The sequence below is a fragment of the Barbatula barbatula genome (genome assembly GCF_947034865.1).
Source record: "Barbatula barbatula genome assembly, chromosome: 11".
NCBI classification, from domain to species: domain Eukaryota; kingdom Metazoa; phylum Chordata; class Actinopteri; order Cypriniformes; family Nemacheilidae; genus Barbatula; species Barbatula barbatula.
Genome location: NC_136774.1, coordinates 751,714 through 776,686, shown reverse-complemented (window position 1 = coordinate 776,686; position 24,973 = coordinate 751,714). Strand labels below are relative to the sequence as shown.

The following is a 24,973-nucleotide window of genomic DNA, read 5'->3' as shown; positions in this document are numbered from 1 at the left end:
CGGAGACGTGAGGCCACGCTCTGTTGATCTGAGGCACCAGAGGGCCACATCTCAGCACCAGAACCTCTCGGAGACGTGAGGTCACGCTCTGTTGATCTGAGGCACCAGAGGGCCACATCTCAGCACCAGAACCTCATGGAGACGTGAGGTCACGCTCTGTTGATCTGAGGCACCAGAGGGCCACATCTCAGCACCAGAACCTCTCGGAGACGTGAGGTCACGCTCTGTTGATCTGAGGCACCAGAGGGCCACATCTCACCAGAGGGCCACATCTCAGCACCAGAACCTCTCGGAGACGTGAGGTCACGCTCTGTTGATCTGAGTTGTGGAGGGTTACATCTCAGATCAATAACCAGCAGTGTTGTGCCTTTTAAATAGTATATTAAGTATGTTTTTAGCCCTAAGGCATCACATGAAATTTGATACCACCATGATATTAAGAATTAGGGGTGTTTGATTATTTAAACGGTTTACTTTTTGTCCTTGGTTTTAAAATGTTGTTTTTCTCATATTCTCATTAACAGTTAAACCAACCAAACTAAAATTGTGACATAGCCAGACATATAAATATCTTAATCTTAAATGATGAGTAGTTCATGAGTGTATTGATTAAATGTGTAGGGCTGTGTTTGTACAGAGGATTAATGTAATGTGCAGTGTTAGCTGTCGTTGACACAGTGTGTGAGGTGTTGTGGATTTTTTTTAAGGAAGTTGATGTATGTGTGAGTTAAGGTGGTTGTGGTGACTGACTCTGATCTGGTTCTTCAGCTGTTCAGCCTCTTGACGTAACTGGTCGAGTTCGCTCATTTTCCTCTAGACGATGGGCTTTACTCCGTCCACTCACTGGCTCTCGCACGGATCTGAGGACACACAACGACCAAATCATTAGAACTCAACAGTGCAACAATTTTATATTATTTAGTAGGATTACGTATTAGTGATGGACAGCAAAACACATGGCTTGGAGAGGGACGCACACAAACACGCAACATTAATAATCTTGAATGGACGGACTGGCTGTTCCTTATGTTCAGGATCCCCCTTCAGCCGTCCCAGACAATTCTGAGGTGTAGATAGGTAAGCCTGAAAGCATCATGCATTTGACAGGCTTTACACACACAGTATGAGACAAGACGCTCGATTCCTTTTATCGAGACTCTTCCTGGGCTCTTAAACCTATAAGGGGTTTATCAAGGAAACATTTACAAAACTAATGTCACATTTCTTTGACTGACAGTTCAACAAGTTTTTTTCCACAAATCATTATTAAGTTTTTCAAGTCATGAGGTACCATCCAAACTGAAATGTCCTTGTGTATATCATTATGTAAACGACTCATAAAAAAGATGAGTGTGTTGATGGGGCTTATTGCAAAATTCACTTTTACTTCACAGTTTAAACACAAGTGTATGTACACAACTACCCAACAATAATGAAAATCCACTCAATCCTTTTTGACCCCTATGTAACCTCTCAGATCAAGCAGTTGACATTTTCTGAGCACACACCTAACATACACAAAGCACTACTTCAGTGCAGTTGTGCAGAATCAGATCTGCTATACAAGAATGAAGGTGGTAACAGCACTGTGCACAGTCTCCCTGCCTGTGGACCGGTCAACCGGTGATGCTGTTACTAAGCAACAGGACTGTGCCACAGATTGGAATATCACAAGAGTCACATGACGGGCCATGCACAGACCAATCACGTTGCATCGCATTCAAACTCTTATGAAATTGTCAGCAAATATAGTCCTTTATTAAACACTTTCAAACTGCATTTCTGAAGGTGTGTTAAAGAAGTTTCATTCATAAAAAGAAATAAACAGATACATGATTAGAATTTGTAAAACTGATCTGCGTTTTAATTGTTGGATTAAACCGGTTTAACTGCAGTAAAATGCTGTTTGGTCAATATAAAGTCTGAAGGCACAATTAAAAAACAAAAAGTATTTTCTCTCTAGCCGTTGAAATGAACAGAGAGGACGGACAGCTCGTCCTAATGTCAATGTCACCGGTGTAATCCAGAGCTCCAGTTAATTCAACCATTATAATCCGGTTAACATCAATCCTGCTGACCTGAATCCAGAACTTCACAGAAAACATCTGACAAACATTACTTTCATATGTCCTAAAACATGAACAGAAAAATGGGTTCCACTCACGTACAAGCCTCAAGACTTTAAGACCGATAAGCAGTTTCAGTCAGCAAACACAGAACATCGAAACATCTTCATTGACTGCAAAACTCCACAAGAAACGCATCTGCATCTCTGTGGGACATCTGACATTACACTAAAACAACCTTTGACTCCGTGATGGCCTCGGGCGAGTGGCTATGTTTCTAGTAAAAGCGTTACCTGTCTGCTGTCCGTCTGTGTGTCTTTCTGAAGAGATCTCCTCACCTGAATGCCAGCGAATGCTTCTGCATTCAGACACACAGGAGTTTAAGCCGTGTATAATCCTGTTGAGAAAGTGTCACGCTGATATTGCTAATACAGAATAAGAGCTGCGATGACCTGAATATCACCTCCATAATGCTGCTCTCGCAAACTACACGCACATACATTCAACAAAAATCTTTTCATTTCATTGAATCACGACCAATATTTATATCATTGAAAAATGTCTAATTAATTTTTGAGAAAGTTCAACGAATGTGTGACAGCTGAATGTAACATTATTGACAAGCTGAACGTGCCCCAATTTACATGCATTGTACCATCAACCCTATAGAATATACATGTAACTGCGTTCTTCATTCTTTTAATAAAAGTATATTCTACTGCATCTTGAGTTGAAAAGACATCCGCAACATTCCTAGATTTTCTGCCCACAACGGATCACAAAACTCACGGATTATGCATTTTGGGTCACGGATCGGATCACTAATGTAAATGCTCATCATAGTTTTATCATTATAATATGAGCAGTTAAGAGAAAATATCCCGAAGATATCAATACAACAAAGAATTTTGATTTCTCTTCTAGGCTGTCATACAGTGTGCATGCATTATTAAAAAAAATGACAATTTGTGTAAGAAATAAATATGATATAAACATGAAGTCAAGAGTAAACAGCTGAAAAAAGGATCTCTAGAGATCAGATTATACACATCTAATAGGTGTTATGAAGTGGCGATCATGACTTTCTTTCGTCTTCTCAAATGCACATCCAAATTTCTGGAGTGGCGCACATTGATCATTATTGTGGATCGCATATGGCACACTGGATCGCATCATTTGTGCTTTGACTCAACATAGGGGTTTAAGTTAAGATGTATGCGAAAATGCACTTTGACGTTGTACTCTTCAAGATTTTACTGTATGATGTATAGGGCTGATTTACGTCACATGATTTACATTATCTGGCATAATGGCGGATTCTGCTCCCGAGCATAGTGCAAATGACAAGATGACATGATCGTGGTCTGGTTTTATTCATGTTTAAGTGTGAGAAAACTTCAAACAGAGTTCGAACAAAACGGTGATTTGTTCACTCTGCAACTAAATAATGGCATAGCTTACCACGGCAGCACGACTGTGATGCAAGAGATAACATCCGGTGACTCTCCGACGAGCCTTTGTTATGGTCAATGACTCATAATAGACGTCACCCTAGAGCTGAAGCTATCGGCTAGCACATATGCTAATAATATTGTGGCGCTAGGAAACGGGTCCGCTCGGGCCATTGATTCGCGCAGATGACATGTAAGCGCGGCGCGAGGTCTGTAAAACCCTGCTGTCTCGTCCAACTTTTGGATTGTTTGGCTTCCCATATAATAATGCTAATGTTAAAAGCTAATGGTGCTAATGCAAGGTTACCTACGGTGGCAGTAAACTTCAACATTAGTCAGATGTAAATCTTACATCCACGAAAATTGATAACAGATAGTAAACAACACGTTTCCTCAGACCTTCACTGTATACATTTTACATTTTGTCATGCTTTCTCGGTTCATACATTTCATAGTAAAATACGTTACCCTTTCTAAAATACGATTATTGTTGTCATGCACTACCCATTGAATGTAATTAGAATTTTGTGAAGTTACTTAAAATTTGTGACACGGTCCCCCAATATTTTTGTGCAGTGTTCTTGTTGGGCATTATTTATGTTTGATTTTACTTGAAACTACATGATGCCTTTCAGGTATTTTGCCTTTTGATTGGTGCCATCACACCTGAAAAAAAAATGTCTGGCGGGCCAACAGATGAATTAGAACTAAATGATTCACAAAAGTATTCACAAGAAGCAGAAGCCAGATGATTTGATGATGACTTAGATAAGTGACTTATCTGTTGAACAACTAAGTTTGAGGAAATGTTTCATTTTGATGATGATTTATATGTACTGATCTCCAACATCAGCATTTATCCTTTAAAACAATTAAGATTAGTCAAAGCCCGTGGCTGTGTGGACAGAGCTCAAGATATGAAGAGCAACTGCGCTTCGGGCGACCCGAGTTCCAGTCCCGGCCCCACCGCCTTCTCTCTCCTACTTTACCTTCTTTCCTCTCGACATCTGCACCGTATAAAATAAAAGCCTGAAAAAAAGAACTTGAGTTCATCAAGTATGCTTTCTACACTTTCAGAGTATACGACACAAGACACAAAGACAGGCTCATAGGATTCTCTTGTCAGTGCACACAATCCACATGCCTTTGACTTACATGAAGACATCCTCATACTGTCGCTGCTGTGGTACGGCGAGATACGATCAAGGTTTTGTGACTATTCCAGCTGAACGAGTAAAAAAGATTTTGTTACAAATAAACTTGCTGATAATAATTTAGAAAGACAGACTGCTACCGAGCCAAGAAATGGCAAATATGTATTAATTATGTAACATTCAGCAGTCATGGGAGCGTGTTACATGAAGGCGTAAAATCATCAAGATCATCATTTGCACTGTATATTAGGGATGCTCCGATACGATATTTGTATCGGGTATCGCCGTCGATACGTAATAAAATTCTAGATCGGGTATTGGTGCAATTTGTCACCGATACCCGTTCTGACATCAAATTTGTGCTAGACGATGTAAAAGTTCATGGAGACACCGGTGCCTAAACTCTCTCGTGGGCGGCTGTGCTTTGCGCAACGTGCGACATCATACGCTAGCAACGTGCGACATCATACGCTAGCAACGTGCGACATCATACGCTAGCAACGTACGACATCATACGCTAGCAACGTGCGACATCATACACCAGCAACGTGCAACATCATACGCTAGCAACGTGCTCTGTACGTAGTGCACGTGAATAAGTGAACATATAGCAGCGAACAGCATGGAGCGAGCCAAAATATCTGTCATTTGGAGTTATTTTACAACAGCTACGCCAATAAGTTCCACCGCTTTCATTGTTATGGATGGGCAACCGCTGTCCGTCGTTGCGAATAATGGCTTCAGACTCCTTATAAACCACCTGGAGCCGCAGTACGACACGCCGAAGCGTAAATATTTATCTGATATTTATCTCTACCTTAAACTGTACCGAAAAGTCTGCAAACACATATCCGAAAAAATTAAAGATGTCAATGCGGTGAGTTTTACAACAGATATCTGGAGCTGCGACGTGTCCCCTGTGTCGCTTTTAAGTTTAACCGCACACTGGTTGGATGAGAATTTTGTGCCACAAGATGCCACGTTAAATGCAACAAACATGTGCAGTTTTACTAAGCTAGGGAAGCTAGTGTTTTATTCATCTGTTTCTGTGTTGGATGTTAAATTTTATTTTCACTAAACTTTAGTTTAGTTAAGTGGACTTTGCTTTAGTGACTAAAGCATTAAAAAGATCTGATTCATGTTATTTTAAATATATCTAAAGCAGTAAAGCTATTACTTTTTAGCTCAATTTCAGCTGCTTTATTGCAAAAATAATTTAAGAGATTTTGTTTCCATTTATTTATACCCGTTTATCAAGCTAGTGAAGCTGTTGTTATATTCAGCTGCTTAATTTGCACTTTAATTTTGAATGTCTTTTGTCCAAAGATAGTGAACACTTTTGTTTTATTTTTCATTTGTTTGGGACCGGTGCTGGTTTAATAAACTATTTACTAAATTTGTGAATCATTAGTTTGTTATTTTGTTTTACGGGGTCAGGAAATTTATGTTAAGTCGAGCCTGATGTCTTGCACAGCAATGCACATAGTTTATTAAGTAATTGTGCACTTTAAAATGTTTACCTTAGTATCGGATCGGTACTCTGTATCGGCCAACACTGAATCTCAGGTATCGGAATCGGAAGCAAAAAAGGTGGATCGGAGCATCCCTACTGTAAATGTTACAAGCATTTTTAATACTTCTGTTTGTATATTTTGCGCTTCAAACAAAGCATATAAGTCAGCGTTTACACCACAATTTACTGTTGACTGGAACAACAAAAATGCATCTTAAAAGCAGGAGTATAGAGAAATATTTGGATTTGTTTGTTAAAGTACACTATAGACCAAAAGTCTTGTTTTTGTTTCTGTGATTTAAGATTAAAAACATGCTGTACATTAATGTAGCCACTGGCTGTATAAACTAGACTTTGCTGAACCTCTATAGTCAGAACAAGTGATGAACAGAGGTTAACAAAGTGAGCCTGCAGCTAAAATCTACATCAACATCCATCCATTCATCTTAGGAAAGCAGAACAAAGTGGGGAGTTCAGATTCGTCTATTTGACATGAGAACATCCTACTAAAGCACTTCATCCTCTTTTTTCATACAGTATACCTTGTACGGGATTTTGTCAATGAGCGAAACTCAAGTCTGTGGGCTGTGCAGTGGACTTTTACAGTATGCAGATATTTGAAAATGATAAGAGAAAACACTCATGTAAACTGCAATATGAAACTTTTTTGCAGGCCAATGTTATAGATTTCGTTCAGTTGAGTACTAACAATATACTAAATGTTTCCAATAGGGATGTAATGAGTCACCGTGATCCAGTTGAAAACAGATTACATGTGACGATTCAGATCGGTGGGACGTTAAAAGAGTGGAAGTTTATGTTTTCAACAGCCGTTGTTGGGGCAAACTTGGTCAATGTGGATATGCTGATATTTCTTAAAGTAAAAGTTAGGAAAAAACACAGAGAAGGTCTTAGTTCGTTTATATTAAAGAGACTTTTCTTGTTATAAAACTGCAATTTAGAATCGTGAATCATCACATCCCTAGTTTCAACTATTTGTAAATCGTGAGAAAATCTGCTTTTTAAACAGTGACACAGACAGAGACTAGGATCTTGAATGCGTTTTACATCATCCATAAACGTGATTTCTCATTCACGTCAAATTGATTATTAGCGGTGGACAGTTCCCATCATTCAATGCTCAAGCTCATCAAACTACGCTGTTGTTGTTGTTGTCGTTTTCAACGTATCTGTTTTGCATTTACGGAATACACCTTTAAATGTCAAATTGTAATTCTGTTCTGTAAAGTAGATTAAAGCCTGGTCTCAATCACTACTGTTTTAACTGTTTGAGCCATGCTGCCAACAACTTTCCACACAACCGCCTGAACAACAACACTAACGGCTATAGAAAAAGAAATGCAATGAGCCAAACACTTAATTTAACGCCTGCCTGGACTTCGCAGCTCAGTACATAACATACGGACACAGCAACAACCAGAAAATATCAAATAGATCAATGAGTAGATATGTCACCGTATTCTTCATAAAAATGATGCATATTGTTTTCTGAGATCATCTAGCGGACATAAACCTGAAAGATGGTTTACCAGGGTAAAATAAATGACATGAACTATCCTCAGAAACATCATGCTTAATGTATTTCAGCCCGAGGCCACACATATTCTAGTTTAGAGTACACACAGTAATGCATTCACTCAATAGACCCGACTGTTGAACTCATGTGAAGTGTGCGTGTGTGTGTAAATACGCAGGAAGGCAGCGAGCAGCGTTTGTGTGATATATAGAGCGCACTGAAGATGCTGGGAGGCATGCGTCTTCTTCACATCCTCATTCAGTCCTTCCGCATTCATACTACAGTGGGGCTGTGCAATTAATCCAGATCCAATCACAATCGCCATGTGAAAGGAAAAGGCTGTGATATGTGAAATAAGCAGCGAGACTGCAGCGGAGCGTGACGGCCCTCTCTGTGACCGTCTTGGGTAACGTACCGCCGCTCGCCACTGGAGAAATGACATGATACGTTCCACATGACTTATTATTGACCATTTTCGTGTCAATATCATTTTTAGGTTTGATATAAAGTTAGCTTCTAAGTGTTTAACCAAGTGTCCCACCTTAATGTGTTAATACTCTCCATGAATGCGATAGCACAAAGGCAAGCAGTAATTATGATTCGTGTCAGGGTTTTTGCACAAAGCACTAGTGATATAATGATTCTCTCACTCACGATGCCATTCACCATTCTGATCTCACGATGCCATTTTATTCACAATTGTTTTTACAGAATGATGTGAGGTAGAGCTGCAACTAACGATTATTTTAATAATCGATTAATCTGTCGATTATTTGTTCGATTAATCGATGAATCGGATACAAATTTTTAAAAGCATTCATTTTCAACCCTTTATTGAAAAATAGAACTGACATTGCAAAACATATTTCAAAAGCTTTATTATTACTTATTATATTATTATTACAGCTGGCTGTGGTTTACATGATGCATTTCCCATCAAGAAGCCTCTCATGGTTTGCTGTTTTTTTCTGGAATTTTTTCGGGTCTCTCTGATGGTCTTTCCTCTACCTCCGCTCTGCTTTTTTTATTTATTTTTCCTCCGCTATGCTGCGCGGCGCGATCAACTTTTTTTAGTCCTGTGACACACTAGATGCGTGGCGTGAGCGTCTCAGAAGCCTGGCGTGACCGTTTTTAAATCGGCTCCCATGTTAACAGGTTAGAGCTTGCACACTGCCTGCGTGAGACGAGCCGCACGGAAAACGCGTGCATGCTAGGAATTGAATCGACGCCTATTTTTCACGAGACACGCAAGCGTGTTGGAAGCGTTTCCAGGCAAAATAGAATAGGAAAAGATGTTTATATGTAATTTTGTACACGAATACATATTAATGAATGCCATTTTGATGTTTGAAAGCTAATCATCATTTATTTGAACGTATTTTCAAATTGAATTTCATTAAACCAACATCTACACGTTACGGGGTTTACATGTCCACTGTAGAAAACATCAGGACTTAAATCATGTTTATAATGCATTTTTGGAGAAACAACAAGTGAATATTGAAATAAATTATACATTAATATTCCTATTAAGTATGAGATATTATTACTAAAATGTTGCAAATGAATACTCCAATTAACTACTTTTTTCCATAAAATCTTCCTCCAAGAAAATGCTTAGGCTATATCCAATGAAAAGATACATTGCATTGAATGGGAATATTAATTTATGTCCATATTAAACACATATTGCATAAAGTAAACTCGTGCATCAATTGATTACGTTACATCTTAAATAACATATCTGAGAATCATCTTAATACGAATTGTGGTTCGTATTAAACCCCAAAATGTATTGGTGACTGAATTATTTTTGTTTTTTATGCTCTTAACAATGTGATTAAAAATGGAAAAAAATATGACACACTACAATAACAACGTAGTCTAGTGTGTCATCTGAGTGACGGTCCAACATCAGGTAATAAAGCTACAAAACATTTGGAAATGTTATTTAAATAAACAGACAGCCTACTTACTCATTTTTCGGATTTTGGAAGGTGTAGGTTATGTGAAAAAAGTTTAAACTTGTCGTGAATAAAAGACCCTTGTCTGTCGGCGGCCTCCCTCTATGTCACCTATAGCAGCATCAGCGCGCCAGCGCCGCGTCAGGCACGGTGCTGCTGTGCCACAGAGCTGACACGCAACAGAAACGCCACGCTCACGCCACTCAAACATGTGCCGCGCGTTATAGTCGCGCGATACAACGAATCGATAATGAAATTCGTTGCCAACATTTTTAATAATCGATTTTTATCGATTTTATCGATTCGTTGTTGCAGCCCTAATGTGAGGCTAATTAAAAATGAACAGCTGCCCTTTTATTATTTCTATAATGATGCACATATGTAGTTTAAAAAAAGAATAATACAAAAGTCTCTTTAATATAAACAAACAAAGAATGCATCTGTGCTTTTCCTAGCGTTTCCTTTTTTAAGAAATATCAGCATATCCACATTTACAAAGTTTGCAGAACATGAACTGCCCTTAATTTAACGTCACAATCGTCACGTGTTATAATCGATTTTCAACCTGCTCACGGTGAATGGTTACATCCCTACATAGCACTGGTGCAACAGAGGCCAAACAGATATGCAATAAGTGTTCATCATCACGCAACTGACAATGTTACATACAGATGGATAAATTAGGGCCATTTCATTTTTTGTTTATCTAAATTTGTTTACTTTTTTCTAGGGATGCACCGATACCAGTTTTTCTCTGCCGATCCGATCCCGATACTGAACTTTCAAATATCGGCCGATACCGATCCAAATCCGATATCAGTTATTGTTGACCTTTTAAGGTTTAGAATGTCTGTAACTCACACAGTCATAAAATTTATCTGCTTAAAGTCAAGCTTTGCATATTCATGAAATACATCAAAACTTAGATAAATAATATACACAGTATGACAGACATCTTTATCAAGAACACTGTGCTAAACTTATAATTGAAATAAATTACATTTAATCAAGCTATGCAGTCATCCAAATGACAATCTGTATTTTCCAACCATCCAGCATTTCTTTGATTGTAGCTGAAATCACGCTGTTGTTTGTGATCCTCGCAACTCTTTAGCATGTAGCACAGCACTCTGCAATGCGTAACCAGAATCTATCCCATGCGCGGTTAAACTCAAAAGGGAATGGGACACACGTCGGAGCTCCAAATATTAGCAGTGAAGCTCAAAGATTTTACATCTTTTAACTGATCCGCAACATGCGACGACACTATAAAATAACTCGGGCAAAGCCGTTTCAGAAATGTATTTACGCGATGGTAAACTAACGCGGTTCAGGCGACGGAAAACTACATTTTCCACAACAGAGAGAGGCTGATTATCTAGTACAATAAATTCCACAACTTTTTCTGTGATTTTTACAGATTTTTTTGGTCGTCTTTGTGAAGTTTTTCTTGCCTTTGAAATAATTCCTGCAAGGTTTGGTGCTTTAATTCGTCCTTTTTGCGTTTCGCTTGTACAAACTCTTCGTGATCTTTTCCGTGATGCTTCTGAAGATGTTTGATTAAATGTGTCGTGTTGTAACGCGCAACAGTACTTACACACTGGCAGCTGTGCTGCTTTCTGTTGTTTCAAGCGTGAAATATTTCTGCGACATCTTCAACGCGCTGAAATTTCCATATAGGCGTAAAGTTGGTCCTGAAAGGTCTCCCCACTAAACTCGCCTGTCGGGCCATTACGCAAAATAAATTTCAAAGTATTTAATTATTATTTTTAAGTAAATGCATTTTTCTCAAAATAAACGAACGTTTTCTATTTACTTAAATACAGCTCCCCGTTCAACAATTGCTGGTAATTTGGTATCGGATTTGGATCGGTTGTGCTGACTCGCGCATGATCGATACCCGATCCATTCAAAAAGGTATGGATCGGAGCCAAATCCGATCCAGAGTATCGGATCGGTACATCCCTACTTTTTTCTAAGTTCGGTGTATTTCATGTTTTACTATACTATAGAGGTATATTTGTCCAAATAAATGACTGCAGTATACTATAGTGTTAGTTTCTACAGTATGGAGGAATTTTACCACAGTTTACAATAGTATACTATAGTAAGGTTCAAAAACACTACAGTGTTTACTACAGTTTACAGTTTAAGGATACTAGAATTTCCTTTGGCAAATCCTATAGTATTGTTTCGTGGGAGTTCTCAAGTTTACCAGACTTTTATTTTGACGGGTTGTCAGGAAGACGATTGAGTTTAAGTGTGCTTGATGAAAGCTGTACTCAAACAGTTAAATGCTCGTAATAGAATCCAAAGCATCCTCGACTGCGGATGGCATGCATTCTTTTAAATGTACCTTCGGCCTGGTCTCAAAAATTGTGCTGCACGCGGACAGGGTTTGCGGACATCCATGGAACGTCTTGATGATGTAAATGACGTGGCCATCATGTCACTAAAAGTAGACATGAGGGTCTTACTGTGTAGATGCAGCAAGTCTGGATCAAAACAAATCAACAAAAAACACAAAGCTAATGATGGAAATATTCTACTCCAACAGTGAGTGCAGATCAAGGAGGTGCGTGTAAAACGCAGCAGCTCACCCTTGTTTTCTAAGGATTCACAATAATTGCGGTTATCTGAAATAACTGATGTTGGAATCGAGCAAGAGTGAGCATGCATTGTATTAGCTCATGGCGAGTCCATATGAACGGCAAATGAATGGCAATACGCTGTAGAATTTTAAAGTTTTATTTCATTAACACTGCATATAGGAATTTATAGTCTGTCTGATATTTGACCTGTGTTTTGACTTGCATAACCTTTTATGTTTTGCTTACAGTCAATTTTCTTGTACCGCTGCTTTGTAACAATGAAAATAGTAAAAAGAGTTATATATAAATAAAGCTGACTTGACTGAAAACAGTCTGTTTGCAAGCAGCAGAAAGCTGTGTGCATGCAACGAACATACAGTAAGACCAAGTGTTGTTTACTCTGTTGTGCATAATAGCACCAGGGGAATAGAAAAACTATATATTAACCTGTGTTGTGTTTAGTATCATGCACCGTGCACATTTGTGATGACGAAAGATGAATGCAAAGACACCAGGGATCAACAGAATCAAGCTGAGAGTGAAACCAAACCAACGTTGCGGGGAGGCCGGGGAGAGCATACAGGAGCAGTAGAGAAAGAGAGAAAACCAACTTGTGTTGTACGGTACCAGAATCTAATATCGATCATATGGGTACCACATCGGTACTAGGGGTGGGTGACAAAAATCTATTGACATATGAATTGCGATTTACTCCTCTAGCGATTCACAGATTAAAAAAAATCTATTTTCTAGTTAATATAACAATTGTTGATGTTGTCGGAACAAAAGCAGAAGTTTTTTGCCAGAGCGGTGCGGCACCTGGACGGTCCAGAGACCGCACACCTCAAGCTCAGCAACAGTGCTGGCAGAGGTCAAAGAAATACATTCCGTGCCATTTTTAGTGAGGACAAGTGTTTACTTTGGATTTGATCAACTCTAAGAAGGAGTTTGACAAGACATATGCAAGCTTTGTGAAGCAAAGGTGAAGTATTTTGGGAACACTACAAACGTAAGGTCTCACATCGAACGCCATCAACCCAGCAAAATGGAATAAAATCGAAACATCGAACAAATTACATTTTGATGAAGAATCGTTATAAAAAATGTGTGAATCGATTTTTTATCAAATTGTGAGGTAGCAAAAGATTCCCACCTCTAATCGATACCATAGGGGATTCATAACCAGCCCCAAAATCAATTATTTGAAAAAATATTATTAAGACTGCATGCGACTGCTTTAATGCTTATTTGATATATTATTTTTACACTATATAACCAAAGCATTTTTCAGTAATACAGACTCATCATAATCCCACAAATGTGAACAATTACATTTTGAACCATTTAATAATAATATGATGACTAAAACGCTGCCTATTCATTTTATACAGTGAATGACACTAAATAAAGCCACAAAGTTTCATTTTCTCTTTAATGTGACAGATGTATTAGGTTACTGTCACTTTAAGGCAAATCATTTTTTGATGCGAATATACATTTAAAACACAATGGACTGTGCTTATGTGGACCTTTTGTGTTTTTAACAGTATAAGAACTAGGGCTGGGCGATAAAACGATAACGATATGTATCGCGATAGACATGTAATCAATATCAATAAAAAATGCGCTCGATAAAAGTTCGATAAAGTTTTTTTTTTTTTCTTCGTCGGAAGAAACCCATGAAGAAACCAGAGGTTTCAAAGCAAGTTTGGTTGCATGAACAAAGGCACTCGCTCTCTGGTAGCCTAGCAACGTAGGGAGTGACAAGCTAACAGCCAATCGTGTAACAGTATCAAGTTTGGTTGCGCTGTTTCGTTGTCTCGTGCTGGTCTGCTGGATTCCTCTCAGAAACCGGCGACTGATAAGCAGAAAATGAGTGCCGCGGCGAGCGAGGAAATTGTAAATAGTATTATTAGAGGAAGAATAACTTGAAGACTCGTTTGTTACTTTTTCATATTTCTGCAGGTTTCTAACAATGTTACTGTGCTGTATCAGGTTTGTTATTTATGTTACAGATGTACATCAGTCTACCTCAGTTTTCTTTGTTTACAAAGCATTGTACATATTTTAAAAAACTTTATTCACCAGAAGGTGAACAGCTAGTGAACTTGCTAGCACTAAGTTTGCACTAAATTCTCAGGTTTTTCTTTATTTATATTTAACACTTTGCACTATTGTATTACACTTTATTAAGCATTTCTTACATTTTATTTTCATTTTGCACCTTAAATGTTAAGAGATAATTGTTAAGTGTTCATTGTGACTTTAGACTTATGTTTACATTTTAATTATTTGAGTTTTGCATGATTGTGTTGACATTTCTGTCTCAATAACTGAGGGGATTATGATCAGAGGAAGTTTAAGTTTAAAATAAAAATGTTTAAATGTACAATATTTTTCTCCTGGTCCTTATTTTAAATGGGTCATAAAAATATCAATAATTATCGAAATCGACCGATATGAAACACTGATATCGTGATACAGTTTTCAGCCATATCGCCCAGCCCTAATAAGAACATATACAAGATGCGGAAGAGAACTTCATGATGATCAGTAGGCAATATGAGGATGCGTTGGGCGGGCTACATGAGCGCTGAGAACCCAGTGGTTATGTGGACCTGACATCTCTGAAAACATCAAAGCTAATTTTCATTATTAACCAACTGCAGATTTGAACTTCAAACACATACATTCTTGCCTAAACAACTCATTTAGTCATAAAATAGATTATGAGAACTGTGCAGTTTTCCTGCAGCATTTTGGAAGATCTAGCTGGCATAAGTCCACACTGTTCACCTCCAAAGGCATCCATGATAAACGCAGCAGTGCGAGGACACGTCAGGATTTTAACTGTACTTTGCTAGATGTGATCTTGGAATTGGGACAGCACTTGGACTGCTATTCATGAAGTTCACAAGAACATATTGAGAGATATTTTAGATTTAGAAATATTTCACGCTTGAAACAACAGAAAGCAGCACAGCAAATAGTAACATTTTTTCAAGAGGTGGAAGTACTTTTGAGCGTTACAATACAACCAAATGAATCAAACATCTTCAGAAGCATCACGGAAAAGATCATGAAGAGTTTGCACAAGCGAAACGCAAAAAGGACGAATCAAAGCAGCAGATCTGGCAGGAAGCGTTTCAAAGGCAAGAAAAACTTCATAAAGACGACAACAAATCTGTAAAAATCACAGAATGAGTTGTGGAATTTATAGTTCTAGATGATCAGCCTCTCTCTGTTGTGGAAAATGGAGCATCTAGAACCGCGATAGTTTAAATCGCGTAAAAACATTTCTGAAACAGCTTTGCCCGAGTTGTATTCTAGAGTGTCCACGCATGTTGCAGACCGGTTCAAATATGTAAAGTCTTTGAGCTTCACTGCTAATATTTGGACCTCCGACGTGTGTCCCATGTCCCTTTTGAGTTTAACCGCGCATTGGGTGAATTCTGGTTATGCATTGCAGAGAGCTGTGCTACATGCTAAAGAGTTGCGAGAGTCACACACAAGCAGCGTTATTTCAGCTTTAATCAAGAAATGCTGGATGGTTGGAAAATCCCTCTTTCCAAAGTACATGTAATTTTGAGGGACAATGCCAGTAACATGAAGGCGATGAAAGATTTGGGGGTCCCTAGTTTGGGGTATGTCGTGCATTCATTGAAGCTTGTTAATGAGGGGCTTCTGTCGCAACGGAGCGTTGTGGTTTTGAAATGTCTGCTATCGACAGCGGGATTAAAACAATGAATAGTACTCTACTACAAGCGGTCAATGAAAGACTCGGTAACATTGGGGATGAGCCACGTTTCTCGACACACGGTACAAAGACAGGTGGGTCAATAGCTTTACTTATTATTATGGATTATTATTTTATTTTATTTAAAAAAAATATGCAGGTCATTTTAGGTTACATTTTTATTGTTGTTATTGCTGCATTAAATTTCATATAAAGTCAAACTGGAGGGTTATTTATTGCAGAAACAACGCAAAAAGAGATTTTTGAGCACAACGCAATTTTTCAGAATGCAGTGCCGTCAATTGACAAAAACTGACACGATAACAAATGTCTAAGATTATTTTGAAGAATAATTTTGAATGGCTGTTAACCATTTTAAAGAACGAAATAAGACACATTAGACTGGGTAAACTAAAACGGCGTGGTTCAAAAATTTCTCTCAAGCCTTTTTTGAATAAATAAAATATTTTAATTGTAACCTTAAGAAATACATAAATTCGTTATTAATTTGTTTGTTTGTTTATTAAATTATATTTTAGATATTTTATTTTAAAATTAACTTTCGTTTAAAGTCGTCTGTTATTGCGGCATTATTTTTATTATAGTAAAATACGGGTCTTTTTCATATGCGGCCTATACACCGCGTTCTGAAATGATGTTTATACGAAGGGTGTATTGCTGACAAGAAAGAATTTAATTTGCAGTTTTATTTTCATCACAGACCAAAATAAATCAAATATTTGAATTACAATCAAGAGAAATACACACATTTAGTTTAACTTTATTGATTGATTTAATTTGGTTTTGATTCTTTATATTTATTTGATTGAATGATTTTTGTTCCTATTTGCAACATAAAAATACATTTTCTGTGTAATGTTTGTATCAAATATCTGACAGAGCCAATTACACCCTGATCTGATAGCCCCTTCTGTTACTGGGTTGTGAATCATGATGGTTTCCCTGCCCTTGCTGCTACTGCATCAGTGTTTCTCTCTGCCTCCTGTACCAGTGTTGAGAGCGAAAGACTGTATCTGCATCCAACATTGTAGATGAAAGATGGAACCGACCTCTAGTCGAAAGAGCAGAAATGCTAATATTCTTAAACAATTCCTGCCATTGCTGTTTAAGTAAACCTTAAAACCGATCCTGAAACACATTTGATGTGTTGATATTTGTGTAAGATTCTTTATGTGTACATATTTTTGTCTACAAACGTACATGTTCATACATACGTTTTTGAATTAAGATTCACAAATCTGTAGATTGTCATTCGGATGACTCCAGATAGCTTGATCTAATAAAATTTATTTCAATTTTGGAGTATTTGAAAAGAAATTGCACAGTTTTCTTGATAAAGATGTTCATCATACTGTGTATATTATTTATCTTAGTTTTAATGTATTTCATGAATCTATAAAGCTTGACTTTAAGCAGATTCATTTAATGACCGTGTGAGCTACAGACATTCTAAACCTTAAAAGGTAAACAAAAACTGATATGGGATTTGGATAGATATCGGCCGATATTTGTAAGTTTAGTATCGGAATTGGAGCGGCAGTGAAAAACTGTTATGGGTGCATCCCTACACAGGATAACGAATCACACACACACACACATATATATATATATGCTGCGTCCGAACTCGCATACTGTGACAGTACGTAGTGATATAAGTACCTGCCTATCGGCCGATAAAACAGTACGTTCTAGTATAGTACGAGCGGGAGTAGTATGAATGCATTTTGGACATACTGCTTCTGCCATGTTTAATGGTCATATGTGACCCATATGCTTTTTGAACTAATACATATTAACAACAACATGTACATAGGCGCAGATAATTACCTAATTTAGTCACGAGAAATTCATTTATTGGCACTTGTATTAAAAATGGATGTCAGCCTTAATGTTTTCCGCTATATTTAGGCAAGGCAAGTTTATTTGTATAGCACATTTCATACACAATGGCAATTCAAAGTGCTTTACATAGAAGAAATTAAAAATATCCATTTGATAAAACAGTTAAGAAATAAGAAAAATAAAAGTAACCAGTTAAGAATAAAAAATATGTTTTTTGTTAATGTGATTTGCTTTTGAAATTTGACCGTTGCTCAGCTCCCGTGAAATCATGGGACAGATAAGTGTCCATCTAATCCACACTCACGGATCTTAGTGGAAGTAGTCGACCATCCGGGTATTTCAGTTTTTTGCATACTGAGGTTTCAGACATACTATTCATGACTCTACAATGAGGAAGTAGGCGATTTAGGACGCAGCAACATGCTAATGGTCATATTCTATCGCTGTTCTTCTAACCTTTTCAGGAATTTTCATAATAAAGTGTATTTATAATGACGATGTTTGACGAGTGTTGCTTCTTCAAATGTTCGTTATAAACGACTCAATCTCGTAGTGATTTTAGTTGGAGCAGGACTTCCTACTGATCAAAGAGCCGTAGTTCATGGAGCATTCAACACAGAATCCATTTAGTCATGTATACCTAAGTGTGAATCGCGATATATATCGGCCAGCCCTATTTTTGGATGATAACCATAACTATAGATATTATATTTAAATGAATATATTATCGAATGCTGGTGTGGACACAAATACAGTTACAGTAAATATAATCGTAATAATGTGTACGTTCTCCTACATTTAATTTGTGATCTGCTTTTGAAAAGCAATTTCTATGTCTGCAGCAAACCAGTAGGAGTGGGGAGAAATCAATTCACATACGAGTTGCAATTCAATCATCTGGCGCCGGTTGTTAATCTGGATCAAAATGATCAGTAGCTATCCAGGATCCGGTCAGCCTGCTGTTGTACCAGTTTTTGAAAAGCAAAACTGGATTCCTGTGTCCCTTATATATACACATTGTGAACAAAATGACGGTAAAGAAAATGATGAGAGATTAAACTACATACAGATATTTCATAAACTCTGACTGTATGAGTACATACAGCAAGTGAACGTGAAATCTTTAATTTCCCCCCTTTAAAAACACAAACCCATTCAGGAAACATTATGCAAAACGGAGATTTTCATGTGATTTCAGAATCAATTGCCCCTCACACACCCATGGAACACTGCAGGTACAGCGGCACAGACAGCGTGTGTTTGCGGTCACTGACGGGACAGCAGCTGGATCACAAGTCAAATCAGCCATATCACTGACCAAAGCCGTAATCCAGACAGCTGCCACCCGCGGACCGCAAGGATTTAATCCTGTTTTCAACAGACTCAAACAAATGAAGTGGGATCAAAAAAATCTCATCTGGATAAAAGCACAACAAATATTTATGAGATTTAAATCATTCCAGCGTGTTCACATGAAGGCTGTTTTGATATGATGCGATGAAGAGTTTATAAATGTCTCTGCAGCGATGAGCAGGAACCACACACACCAGCTTACTGACATACTTGCTGCAGATCAACACAACTCATAAGAGCTTGTCATCTTTAATAAGCTTCAGACGGACAAGTTCTCACATACATGAATGAGTGACAATCACGTGTGTGAGCGGCTGAATGTGTTTTCAGAGGTTTAACTGTACATCTGATGTGTTGAGGCAGGGCTGTGTCTTCATCGGTCGCCATCTTGTTGGCTGCAGCAGCAGCAGCTGTAGGCCGTGAACACACGCGCACGCACGCACACACACACACACACACGCGAATATGATAAGCCGATGACAGTAAAACGCGTTAGAAATGCGCGATCACATCCATCTCATCCACCGCTATAGAGATGAAACACTGAGGCGGATCTGTCGCGCGGCTCTTCCTCGTTCACGTCGGGAAAAGGCACGCGCGCACCCGCTCGCTACGAAACGCTCTTTCACTCGGGTTGAGACAATCCTGTTAATTCAAGCACGAGCTCATTAAAGCCAATTAAACACACACGGACAATCCTGACAGACACCATCATCACATCAGACCGCACGCGCACAACATCGAGTGTGTTTTCTCCTGTGATATATGACACATCCATGATGAAGTGAGCGGATGTGCTTTACCTTCATGCGTTCATCTGCAGCGACACACACACACACACGACAGCTCGAGCTCATGACACGATACGGTACAGCAGGACCTCCGCATAGCGAACACGATCGTACCGATCAGTCGTGATTCTCTGTAACGTTACGTGTCAGCAGGAAAATGGCCTGCTGTTCGTTATTCTTGAGACGAACATGACGGTGATTTGAGGAAGTTAACGCATTAAAGCGGGATGTGGCCTCATGCTATTATAGAGTCGAAAGGAGTGCAGAATAAAGCACGGCACATGAACACTGACCTGTGATCAGTCGTCGCAGTTTGTTGTGTTGCTCTCATTGACTGTAAACAGCGAACAGAGATCCACAGCTGCCGTCACGGCCGGCACACGGTCCGTTAGATCGATCCGTTACTCCCCGAACCCGCGACCGCTGCTCAGCGCTCAGTCGGATGCAAATCAACACACGCTGCAGTCAAATGTCCTGTGGTGACCGCGGCTAACGCGACGCTCGCTCGCTTTCCTGACGCCCCGCACAGCTGATAGAGCGTTTCTTCACTCGCTCTCGCGCTCTGGCCGTCAGACGGAAGATGGGCGCGGTGACCCTGTTCTCGAGGCTGGGAAACCCCACGCTGCGCCTGCGTCATCACGCACGCCGACTCGCGCCAAATCACGTTTATGAATTTGGCTAAAATCATTATTATCTACGTTTCGACATTTCAGTGGTTCAAATAAATCACGAACTTGCATCCAGTCGGGTCCTATAATCGGAAGATATGTACGCGTTTCTGTGATGCAACGACACAAAGTGCATTTAAAGTCCCGGTGAGATCGATATGAACGTTTTTTCTTTAATTAAAAATAAGTTAGCTTTGAGGACGTCAATAAACTAATGTGCTCCTACACGCTGAAAAAAATCCCATTTAAAAGATATTAACATTCAAAACTGACAGTCAAACATATTGAAAAATTCCATGACATCACACTACACTTCACCCTCTCAAAAGTTCTCGTCCAATCAAATCTGCTTTAGAATCCTTTTCTAAACTCCCTTCACTATGAGAGCTGCGGAAGCGGCTTCTCGTATCAGCCACATTTATAATATCCTACACGGTGAATGACGCATAATGCATTAGATGGTATGGTATACATTAACATTAAAGTCTTTTTTATTTTGCAGTAGTGTCACGCGAGCGGTTGCACGTGAGTGTTCAGCTCCTGTTCAGCTGATCATATTCGTCGACCATACGCTGAGAAAACAATGTAGATAACATGCTTCAAATGACACATCACTACTGACATCACTGATCTTCATATTCTTCTTAATAGACTTTTACACCACTGTGGCTGTGACGCTGTTATGTACCTTTGCCAGGCTGAATGTGTGCCATAAACAAAACGCTAGTGGTTCTTTTAAAAGAGAGCGGGGTCAGTCGATATGTCTCTCGCTCTTTGCATTACTTAGTTATCATCAACACATCAAATAATGCTGCACGTTCCGAGGCGTTTCAATGGGACTTTAAGAGCAAACGTATTCTTTTTATATAAATGTTGTTTTAAAAAAAATAACAACAAAGAAATCATTAAGTTATTAGTTGCAGGTGAATTAGCATTAGCAACGTTTTCATTGTAAGTCGCAGTGGTCACTTTATTCATCATTTTAAAACCATCAAATCCACATTAGAACAGAACACAGGGTTATATCTGCTTTATGAGTTTCTGCATGAAGGTCCAGACGTTTGTTGTGAAGAAACTTCAGTTCTCTTTTAACTGTGGCAACCCCTGATGTTCAAGAAGTTTCATCTGGCTCAGAATGATCTAGATTTGGAAATACCATCCTTTTCAGGGGCCAGTTGTTCAAGTAATCTGGTTGGATTTCAGCTATCGGATTGGATCAAATTATCAAAATGGGTTGTTTAAAAAAGGGATTGTGAATTTGGATTAGCTCACAAATCCAATCCGGCTCTTTTGATCAAATCATCTTTTTGTGTTGTTCAAAATATTTTTAGTAAAATCAGGATACCTTTGATCCCAAACAAATCAGGGCCCGTATCACTAAAGAATTTTTGTGCAAAAAGTGGCTCCTAGCGGCCAAATTCTAAGAAAATTCTCAGAGTCATGACGTTTTCTTAGAATTTCCCCTAAAAGTGACACGAAAATCCCAGTTAATATAAAAGCTATTCCTCAAGATTCCTAGCGCTTAAAAGGGCTCCTAAGGCGAGATCTGCTAAGAGCAGGGAAGAGGACTTTTAGTGGCTTAGGAGTTCCCCTAAACTGCTGCACAAAATGGCCAACAGAGGAGGCAGGAGAGATGTCCTGCAAACACTGGATGACAGGGAATTATTTAGACGCTACAGATTGGATCGTGCAGGAATCATGTTTGTGGTGGATCTCCTGAGAGATACAATTACTTCACCAACTCGACGCCACAACGCTATTACACCGGAGATTACTCAATGATTTTTCGCTATTACACTTGTTTTCAATGGGGTCCATATGGGAGTGAAAGTACAAAATATGCCAGCTAGGATATTAATCTGAGCAAATAAAACACAAATCATTATTTGAACAGGGTGTAATGAGCTTAAGTTTTCACATATTTTAGATTCTAATGTTAGGCTATAACCCCTACAGCTAACTATTCATTTTCCAGATATTTTCTTGAATGTGAAATATTATTTACAATTACAGTCTGCATAAGATTAGAGTGTATAATTATGTTTATTGATTTGAGGGTACATCCTTTGCTCATTATCACCAAAACTTCCTTTTCATCAAACTTGTAGGATCAACCAATCACGGCTTTTGAAATGATGACTCATACCTAGCAACGGGGTCAACCACACCTCTTCACTAAGATAGGATTTTCCATCCATTCCTTGCTCAAAGTTCACTGAAAATGTTCTGGAATCACTTCTAAGCTAAAACTCCTGGCAAGGAATTTTTAGGTTAAGGTAGGAGCTCTCTGAGAGGATTCTCAGAATCTTTAGGGATACGGGCCCAGGATTATACTGATCCCAACAGAAGGGTTGACTTCAGCAGCACAAAAGAATCTTACAATTTTAGTATCTGATTCAGTTCACTATTTATCACTCCACTCAAAGTCTGTTTATCTCTAAATATCGTCTACAATGTAGATTCTACATTAACACGTAATCATTATACAGGAGGTTTTATTAAGGCATAATAAAGAGTACAGGGAAGCGATGGCATGCTTCTTTGTATACGAGCGAACACACAGCCTTGCAAAGTATCCTACTTTGGACTAATACGCGTACACATAAGTTTTGAGGCATATGCATTACAACATATTGCAATAGCTCTCCACTACTGCGCATGCATAATTAACGCTTTAAGATGATGACTTATAATTGCGTCATGATGCAAGAAGCTGTTCATGTCAGGTCTTTTTATACTCTCGTCTGGCGCCCCTCTGGTCATTTTACGCCCTAGGCCAGGGGTCTCCAAACTTTTTTCAGCCGCCGACCCCAACAGGGACTCGAGACCCCCACTATCCTCGGAGGTGGTTAAAGTATACAAACATTGCATGGAACCACGCACATGCACTTATTAGGTCAAATCAAACACGCATAATGACAACACAAAAGAACACAGTGTAACATAATATGACTTTATAGTTTTGTACACATTATTTGATTTGTTGTTATACATAAACCATGAGCTATTACTATAGATGGTCAAATTTCATCAAACTGAATCGAGTGCTGATGGATGTGCTCGTTATGCAAACGCCGGCCTCTTTTCGTAGCCTACCTGAGGGCCTCCCTGCATTTTCTTTTGTCAATATTAACAAACGTTTAATGTCGACAAATACCAATAAGCCTGAAAAATCATCTGCGTGCACACGTGGGAATGTTTACATTTACATTTATGCATTTGGCAGACGCTTTTATCCAAAGTGACTTACATTGCATTATCCAATACATTTATACACAGATATCTGCAATCCCCTGGGATCCAACCCACAACCTTGCGATGTTATCACAATGCTCTTACCACTGAGATACAGGAAAGCTAGCGACAAGAAAGTGTAACGTGGTGCTATAAATGGACTTGCTTCACCTAACCTGCGGTTGCTAATGTGACGTAATCACCTCAGGGGTGGCAATTCTAAACGCTGATGGCTTTTTATTAGCATAGTTTTATTTTTAACTTAACTAATATTTGTATGTTTTGTTACACTTATTGAGTAAATCAGTATTTCCTAATAACAAAAAAAGTATTTCTTGAAATCATCTTGCGACCCTTGAGAGAGAGATGTGAATTTGAAATATTTGATGAGCTCATTTTTACCGAATGCAGACCTTCCGCGAGGAAAAGCCGTTTACTTTTGGTTTTAAGGAAAGAAATGACGTTCAAATGTCACGAACAAGCAAATTGGTTTAATCTTTATACCCATAATGTCATATATGTTATTAAAAAGACATAATCATATTACATTTTTCAAAAAACCTGTCAAAATGATCCAGGTTACCGTATTTTATTAGTTTTGATAGGTTGTTATCTGGGAATAACTAACCTACTGACCAATCAGAATCAAGCACGCCAACGAGCCGTGTAATAAGAACGTGTCAACAGGCCGGAAGATCAGTTGATAGTTGAATAGCATTGTTTCAGCAGATAGAGTGCTGACAGCTGACTGGCACTTCCTGTGTCCCATAGAGAGAGGACGGGACACAGGTGCGCCCATGTGGGAGTAACACCTGTGACAAACAACAACAGTGTCCTTGAAGAACACAATAAAGGTGGAGAAAAGAAGAGAAGAAAACTACTCATGATGTCCTACAGGCCGCCACGTCATCAACCACCGTTGAAGGACATCTCAGGTCAAGGGATCCTTGGAACACAGCCTTCATTTGATGTCCTTCACTTGGCCTTTTTACAATCTTTGCTCACATTTCAAAAACAGAAGTCGCCACTGAGCTTGAACTGAGCAGTAGATG

At 38.7% G+C, this 24,973-nt stretch overlaps 1 protein-coding gene across 5 annotated transcripts in view; it reads right to left on the bottom strand.

Annotated features, from left to right (window-relative positions):
* Nucleotides 1–20,636, bottom strand: part of gnb1a (guanine nucleotide binding protein (G protein), beta polypeptide 1a) — a 27,705-nt gene extending 7,069 nt beyond the window's left edge. The window contains exons 1-3 of one of the 5 annotated variants that reach the window (XM_079466683.1): nucleotides 2,360–2,438; nucleotides 2,165–2,272; nucleotides 751–860 (exon numbers count right to left, since the gene is read on the bottom strand). In XM_079466683.1, coding sequence (XP_079322809.1) covers nucleotides 751–807 — 57 coding nt within the window. In that variant the 5' untranslated portion in view covers nucleotides 808–860; nucleotides 2,165–2,272; nucleotides 2,360–2,438. Of the gene's footprint in view, nucleotides 1–750; nucleotides 861–977; nucleotides 1,084–1,508; nucleotides 2,016–2,164; nucleotides 2,273–2,359; nucleotides 2,485–20,312 lie in introns of those variants that run through there. The other 4 variants (XM_079466685.1, XM_079466684.1, XM_079466681.1 and 1 more) reach the window with 4 other exon arrangements.
* Nucleotides 20,637–24,973: the final 4,337 nt, after the last annotated feature.